Source organism: Marmota monax, unplaced genomic scaffold (genome assembly GCF_021218885.2).
Source record: "Marmota monax isolate L192 unplaced genomic scaffold, Marmota_monax_Labrador192_F-V1.1 WCK01_AAM20220418_F8-fsc00249, whole genome shotgun sequence".
NCBI classification, from domain to species: Eukaryota; Metazoa; Chordata; class Mammalia; order Rodentia; family Sciuridae; genus Marmota; species Marmota monax.
Genome location: NW_026694242.1, coordinates 240,436 through 248,893, shown reverse-complemented (window position 1 = coordinate 248,893; position 8,458 = coordinate 240,436). Strand labels below are relative to the sequence as shown.

Below are 8,458 nucleotides of genomic sequence, written 5' to 3'. Positions count from 1 at the left end.
GATCAACTTGACTTCACTTTTTAAAAAATTCAATATATTTGTGGCTTTTCAAAACTATATTATTGTTATAGGTATATATGTCTATTAACAGTTTTGCTTTTATGCTTTTCTTTCAAATTCTATTTCAAATTTTTTTGTGTCCCATTATTACAATAAAATCAATTGTTTGAGCCAAGAAATGTTTAGAATTTCCTATGACTTGTGTTGCTGTGCACACTTACATTTCAGTATGAAGATTACCTTTCATACTTTTTTGGAGAACAGATCTAGTGTTGATGAATAGTGTGTGTATTTATATCTTTAAAGTCTTTATTTTCCTTCTCTTTTGAAAGATAGTAGCTGTGAATATAATGTTTTGGTTGATAATTTTATCCTTCCATCCCTTGAAAATAGCCCCAAATACCCTTCTGTTTTGTGAAGTTTTGACTAAGGATTTTACAATTATGTAGTTACACATTTCTAGGTGACCCAACTTTTTCTATTGGATGCTCTGAATATTGTCTGTAAGTTTTAAAACTTGGATTAAAACCTGCTTTGAGTCTTTACAACTTTGAGCTGTTTTGGATGTTTTATTTTTCTTATATTCTGAGATGCATTTATTAGTACTGGAAAGAGAACTACCACTTTACATTTTTTACCTCGGCTGGCCTTGAAATTTTGATCCTTCTGGCTCAAGCTCCTATGTTGCTATGTACAGCCACCTGTGACTCTTTCAGACATTTTCTAAAGAAAGACTTTAAAAACACATTTTCTGCTTATTACTATTAACAATTCTTGACTAAATTTAATTCCATTTTTGTGTGTGTTGGTTTAATTCAGTCAACTTCTTTTAAATGATAATTTACTATTCCCTTTGAGTAATTCATAATGTATTTTCTTACAGTAAATTTAGCCATGATTTTTTTCTGTTGGTAAGCAGGAACCCCTTTTTGAACAGTCCCCAAATATTTGCATATTTCATATTTTTCTTTTTTAATGAAACAGAAGAAAGTCGGTAGATTTTAAAAATATATTTTGAAGGAGGAAAGGCTTTGTGTAACACAGTGTATTTTCCTCTACTATATTACTCTACAGAGGAATGTACTCATCTTGGATACTGTGAGCACTAAGATGATTTGGAAAGTTCTCAAAGTAATTTTCTGTGTACATTTTTATTTGATTTATATGTTTCTGTATTAACAATGGGCTTAGATTTAATAACCTACTCTCCTGCTGATGTTCCTTTATTGCTGTAATTTCTTATGTTTGCAAAATATACTCAGCCCAGTACAGTAAGTAAACTTGATTATCATTTTTATTTCAGCCATGACTTCTCATCACCCTGAAGAAACTTTTCCAGAGCAGGGAATACAAGAGAGAGAGGGAAGATATGGAAAGTATGACATTAACCATTTACAACTAAGAAAACAATGGGAAAATATAGGTGAGAGTAAAGTTCAAAAATCGTATTATAGTGGTCAAAACCAATTAGTAGTCCCTATTTATGATAAAAATTTTATGGTCAAATGACAACAGAAACAATATCTGAAAAAAAATTCAATTTATTTCACTTACTTCTGAGGAGCTGTGTGTCTGTAAGAATATATCCACAGCCATTTTTGAAGTGAAAAGAATTGTGGAAAATTTGAAATCTGGTCCATGCATCAGTTTTTAACTTGGCCAATTAAAAATGTAGCATCGAGGTAAACTTCCATTCAAACATTTGCAAGAGAAGACATTTTTAAAAGTGATAAATGGACATTTTGTAAAGAAATTCTCAAATTTTCTGCAACAATACAGTAATTTCTCCTTGTGCCCAAATAGACAATATTAAGAATTATAGAAAGGTTTCTAATTCCCCACTATTGCTCAATGAGAATTCTGATACAGATTTCTGGAAAGTGCACTATATACATAATGCTATAAGAAACAGCATTAGCCATGTCTCTACCCTGAGTAATTACCAGTATATTTACATTGGTAATAAAAATTATGAATATAGAGCAACCCCTAGGCATTTTCTAAAGGAAACATACCAAGATGAAAAATGTGGGAAATTTTGCTTCAGTCCAGACAAAACTTGCAAGTGTAAGGTATATGAAAGGGTTCTTTATCACAGTGCAGACCTTGCTCAATACAAGATAATTTATAGAGAAAGAGAGCCCTATATGTTTAAAGAATATATCAAAGCATCAGCTTTCTCAACATCTTCTAAACACAGTAGATACTATGACAGTGATAAACCCTATAAATTTAAAGAATGCAGAAAAAACTTTTAGTGAAAGGTTACAACTTGTTGAGCATCAGAGGATTTATACTGAACTAAAGACCTCTTAATGTAAAAAGTGTGGCAAAGACTTAAAAATTTTTCAACTCTTACTCAACACTAAAAAATTTATTCTGCAGCGAAGACCTACCAATGTGAAGAAGGCAATGCACTCAAGAACTTTACTCAACATCACAGTGTTCATACAGGAGATGTGCAATGCAAATGCAAAGAATGTGACAAAACTTCTAATAAAAGCTCCAATCTTATTTGTCACCAGTGGACACACCCTGGAGAGATGCCCCACATATGTAAACAATTTTGCAAAGCTTTTAGTCAAAAACCAAGCCTTAAAAATCACCAGAGAATTCATACAGGAGAGAAGCCCTACAAATGTAAAGTGTGTGGCAAGAGTTTTAATACAAACTCAAATCTTGATCGCCACAACAGGATTCATACGGGAGAGAAGCCCTACAAATGTAAAGTGTGTGGCAAGAGTTTCAGTCAAAAATCATCACTTACTCAGCACCAGCGAATCCACACTGGAGAGAAGCCCTACAAATGTAAAGTGTGTGGCAAGAGTTTTAATACAAACTCAAATCTTGATTGCCACAACAGGATTCATACGGGAGAGAAGCCCTACAAATGTACAGTGTGTGACAAAAGTTTTAATATAAACTCGAATCTTGATCGCCACAACAGGATTCATACTGGAGAGAAGCCCTACAAATGTAATGTGTGTGGCAAGAGTTTCAGTCAAAAATCATCAGTTACTCAGCACCAGCGAATCCACACTGGAGAGAAGCCCTACAAATGTAAAGTGTGCGGCAAGAGTTTTTATATAACCTCAAATCTTGATCGCCACAACAGGATTCATACTGGAGAGAAGCCCTACAAATGTAAAGTGTGTGACAAGAGTTTTAATCAATCATCATCACTTACTCAGCATCAGCGAATCCACACTGGAGAGAAGCCCTACAAATGTAAAGAATGTGGCAAAACATTTAATCAAAAAATATTTCTTACTCAGCACCAGAGAATCCACACTGGAGAGAAGCCCTACAAATGTAGAGAATGTGGCAAAGATTTTAATCAACAATCCTCACTTACCCGACACCAGAGAACCCATACTAGAGAGAAGTTCTATAAATGTGAAGAATTGCAAAGCTTTTCCAATTGAAGGTCACATCTTACTAAACATTATAGATTTTTTACTGCAGAGAAGTTTTACAAGTGAAAACATTGCATCAGTTTCTTTAAGGATGAATCAACCCTTTTTTCACAGTAGTTCAACAGCATTTCATACCAGCGATATGATAGCACAGAAATTATACAAGTGTAAAATAGGTGACAGAGTCTCAAACAATTTTTCATACCCTACTCAACACCTCAGAATTCATACGAGTGAGAGGACATGTGGGAAAAGTTTTGCAAAGTTTTTGGACATTGATCAAACATTTTAAAAACACTGGAGAATTTATAGCATATAGAAACCCAAAGAATGTGTCCAAGACTGTATTCAAATTTCCAGACATTTTTCAATTTCTGACCTGATATCTGTAGCAAGTGTGCAATAGCATTTGTCCAAAGTGTGTACCTTAGATAACAGCAAAATATTTACAAAAACACCTTGACAAATATAAAGATTGTAGTAAGTTTCTTATCTAGAGCCCATCCCTTGAAGTATTTGGGACCTAGGAGGGAAAAAAAATCATTTAAATGTAGAAAATGGGTAATTGCTTTTGACATTTGCTGAAAATTTTCTTAACATCTTTAACTGATATTGCAGAAATAAGGAAATACAAATACAGAATAGTGCATCCCTAAAAGGATATAATTTTAGTATAAATCAACAATTACTAAAGAGTCTCATTTTTCACAACTGGAGAAATAACAATTCTCAGAGTTGATTATTTCAGAAGTCTCTTATGGTTTATATGAAATTTTAAATTTTTAGTTTTTATGTTTGTACATAAACTTAGGGGCACTTAATCAGTAAACCACATCCCTAGATTTTTTTCCATTTTTTTTGTAGAGATAGGGTTTGCTAAGTTGCGTAGGGCCTCACTAAGTTATGGAGCCTGGCTTTTAACTTGCAAAGCTTCTCATGTCCCTAGGGTCACAGACATGGACCACCATGCGTGTTTTACAGAGCATTTTTACTTATATTTGCCTTACAGATGCAATTTGCTTTTAAATAAAGTGTATGTTTCTTAACATTAACCTTGTCATGCGTTGAATGATGTTATTAGGTCACACATTTCCCACTATTCACTTTGCTAATGGATTGATGCCATAGTAAAACATTCTATTGGGTAAATAATGCTATAACATCTCCATTAATTATTTCACATGTTTAATCAAGTTTTATTTGGGGAATATTATTTATGTAAATTATACTCTTATTTGTAATTATGGAAAAATTAAGATAGTTATAGAAAGTACCTAGGGATACGAAAATAATGCCCAGATATCCCTAGTTTGAATTACAACTTTAACATTTCACCATATAGAGTTGCAGTACTCCCTAAGGGATCTACAACTTTGGAGAGCTATACAAGCTCCCAATCAGGGAGAGGAGAAAGACCCAAGAGACTAGGAGCCATTGTGCATATTCAGGTAAAAAAGGAGGGTTGCTGAAGAGGAAATAGTTTCAATGGTTCCTGTGGAAACCACTTGGTCTACAGGCCCATCCTGACACTTGAACTGAATAAACCATGCAGTTCCTCATGAATCCATGACATTCATCACTGAAGAGACTGGACTGAACTCAAGTGTAGAAAAAGCATCCCAATATAGGACCACCTCTTTAGTCTTGGATACCCAGTAGAAAATTGTAACCAGAAACATGTAAAATGATGATTGTAAAAAGAAAAAGACATACTATAGGAGCATTTATGCCCCCACATTTTTATTTCATTATATATTTTGATTTTATAGACCTTTCTTGTTCTACTTAATGACTTACAATATAATGTTTGTTATACTTATTGGATTATATGATAGATAGCGTGTGTCGTGGTCTTTGAGTCCACTCTGCAATACAGTAATTATACGACACTATAAACTAACTCTGTCCCTCTTCAGATCTTACAGCTCCAGGAGCTCAGGACACCACAGAGAGAAAAACAATTTTGATTGAAATAAACCTCTAGTCTCTAATCTACAAGTCCTGTTCAAAAAGTAAAAACACAATATTCTCTTCATATGTGAGCCCTTTGGGTCAAGAAAACACCACCTATAAATATTACATTTAACTTTATTTGGGAAAATAAATAGTGAAATATAGTGATAACTAGGAGAATAATATTCACACTAGTTTTTATTCCAAAGGGTAAATCTCTAGGCTTCATGCTTATCTCCACTCCATGTTATTTTACACACAAAATGGCTTCATTTTACATATGAGAGTTTTAACTCTTTATAAGGTCCAGAGGGAAGATTCAGTACCAGAGATCTAAAAAAAAATACTAAAGATCTTCCCTTTCCATGTGCCTGCATGATGTCTGTATATCCTTGTTGAAACAGCTGAAGAATGCTGATTTCTCAATGCATTAGGCTCAGTGGCTCACTCATTGGAATTTCAATTTATTTAGTCATCTCAAGGCTATCACTCCCTCCTCCGGGATCTGACTTATTTTGGGGAGGATGTAGTGTTCTTCATGGGGTCACTAGGTCATGCAAGCTGTTAGAATGAAGCTTTTTTTGTTTAACTTGTATTTATTCAGCCACACTTTAAATACAAGTTACAAAAAGACTTCAGACTCTCACCTGTGGAGAGGATGCTCTGCCCAGGACTTCCCAGTCAGGACCCTGAAAAGCTGTTTCAGACTCCCTAGTACATAGGTTCAGTGTTGGGGTTTTCCTAGTCTGGCAATACATTTGCCTGTGTCTGTTAGTTTTGCTTTTACTCTTGCTTTCATAGTATTATTCAAAGAAACACTGTCTTGTGTGAAGAGAGTGTCTTCCTTATCTATTGGATCTGACCTGCCAAGTTGAGCAGCTGCCCACATGCTTAATGTCATAAACACAAGCATGTGTTATCTAATCAGAAACTAGCGTATCTTTCAACTACATGATTTTTTATGGCATGAGGGAAGAAATTGAGAATGCTTTCTTTGAGAGCACATAGCACTATTAATAGTATTCATAATACTGCTATGTAGTATTCCCTCTCTGCTCAACTTGTAAGTATTTCTCTTGTGCTGCTTTGTAAAACAAATAGAAAAGAGTTGTAAACCAAAAATTTTGTGATACTAGATAGTTGCACAGACTGACTTGGGCAACTCTATTTCCCATTGTTTATTATTTTGTATGGGCTCTAGGTAGTCTTTTATAATTTTATTTAACCTTAATGACATTACCATTTATTGAAGAGTTTTTAACTCACAAATCTTCTCTGTATACAAATTTCCCCTTATCATTTTCAAAAATTCTCACTCTTTTTAGGTATACATGACAGTAGAGCAAATTTTGACATATTATACATGGAGTAAAAGTCATTTTAGTTAGCATTCCATTCTTGAGGTGTACATACTGTGGACCTTCACTGGTGGTGTAGTTAAATATGAACACAGAAAAGTTGTGTCTGATTCATCCTACTGTCATTTCTATTCCCATTTCCCTTTTCTTCCCTTCATTCCAACTTTGTCTAATCCACTGAATTTTTATTCTCTCCCCCCTCCCTTGTTGAGTGGTTTAGCATCCATATATATTATATATAATGTCTGTTTCATTCTACTATCCTTCCTATCCCCATATCCCCTCCCCTCCCTGCACTCCTCTCTAATTAAAGTCTCTATCTTCCCCACCCCACATTGTGAACTAGCATCCACTTACCAGAGAGAACATTTGGCCTTTGTGTTTGTGTGTGTGTGTGAGGGGGCTTATTTCACTTAGCATGATATTCTCCAACTCCATTCATTACCACCGAATGCCATAGTTTCATTTATCTTTATGTAATATTCGATTGGTAGGGGATATATACATATATATATATATATATATATATATATACACACACACATATACATACACACACATACATACATATATACATATATAGATATACATATGTATGTATATATATACATATATAATCAATCACATTTTATTTATGCATTCATCTGTTGAAGGACACCTAGGTTGGTTCTATGGTTTAGCTGTTGTTAATTGTGCTGCTATGAACATCGATGCAGCTGTGTCCCTCTAGTATGCTATTTTTAAGTTCTCTGGGTATAGTCCGAGGAGAGGGATAGCTGGGTCAAATGGTGGTTCCATGCTGGTTTTGCAAGGAGTCTCCATACTAATTGACATCCTGACCTTCAGCAAAGGTGGCATTCAGAAAGATGTTTGGAGAGAGCTTAATTGCTGCCTCAGAATTCTTACATTTTACTGAGAAACCTTTACCAGCACATACTAGAAGGAAGGTTCTTGCTATGGCTTATGGGCCTGTGTTCAATCTCCTTATGCTTTAATTACTGGAAATGTAAAAGTTAAAAGGGAAGATGACAGATATCTTGTAACATGTAGTAAATGTAATTAAACTAATTGTAACACCAGAAATAATAGAGAAAAAGGAATGATGATGCTCCATCAGCCCTCTTTTGTCTTATTACCAGGAAATATTTCACAGCTGTGGTAGGCTGATGCTGGTTTTCAAGTCTTACAACAAATACACACCCAGCTAGTGAGACCTAAATGTGCTCTTGGGCTCATAATAATGGGAGTTGTTCCCTTGGTTTCTTTGGTTGCTTCCATGGTCGCAGCTTTGGTGGCCATATCTCAAATATTCAACATGCAAATTTTCTTAATTATTTGGCTGAGAATACGTCCAAGGCTCTTCACAATCAAATAAATGTTGATGAAAGGATTGAGACCAAGCTAAATGCCTAAGAGGCTGGTGTCCTGAATATAAATAATGAAATTTCCGCTTTGAAATTCAAGGAAAGACTTAAATGTCATGCTAGCTATAATTATGTGTGTGTTACTGCTGCCAAATGCAATGCTTCTTAATGGAATTGGGAGAAGGTTTAAAACCATTTGTTGGATATTTGGCAGAATAATGATAACAGCTTGGATCTTTAGGAGCTGCATCATCAGATTCAAGATATACAAAAAAGTAAGATTGATTTTTCAGATCGTACTTCTTTAGCTGATCAAATACTTAAAAGAATTAAACAGCTTTAACCACGGAAACATTCTTAATCAGTC

At 34.5% G+C, this 8,458-nt stretch overlaps 1 protein-coding gene across 1 annotated transcript; it reads left to right on the top strand.

The window, feature by feature from the left end:
- Positions 1 to 2,428: 2,428 nt before the first annotated feature.
- On the top strand, positions 2,429 to 3,425 carry LOC124108510 (zinc finger protein 723-like). Its single transcript, XM_046466977.2, has one exon. The coding sequence runs from the start codon at positions 2,544 to 2,546 to the stop codon at positions 3,423 to 3,425; it is 882 nt and encodes a 293-aa protein (XP_046322933.2). The 5' UTR covers positions 2,429 to 2,543.
- Positions 3,426 to 8,458: the final 5,033 nt, after the last annotated feature.

Excerpts from the sequence above, each read along its gene's own strand:
- LOC124108510 (XM_046466977.2), top strand. The coding sequence starts at position 2,544 with ATGCCCCACATATGTAAACAATTTTGCAAAGCTTTTAGTCAAAAACCA.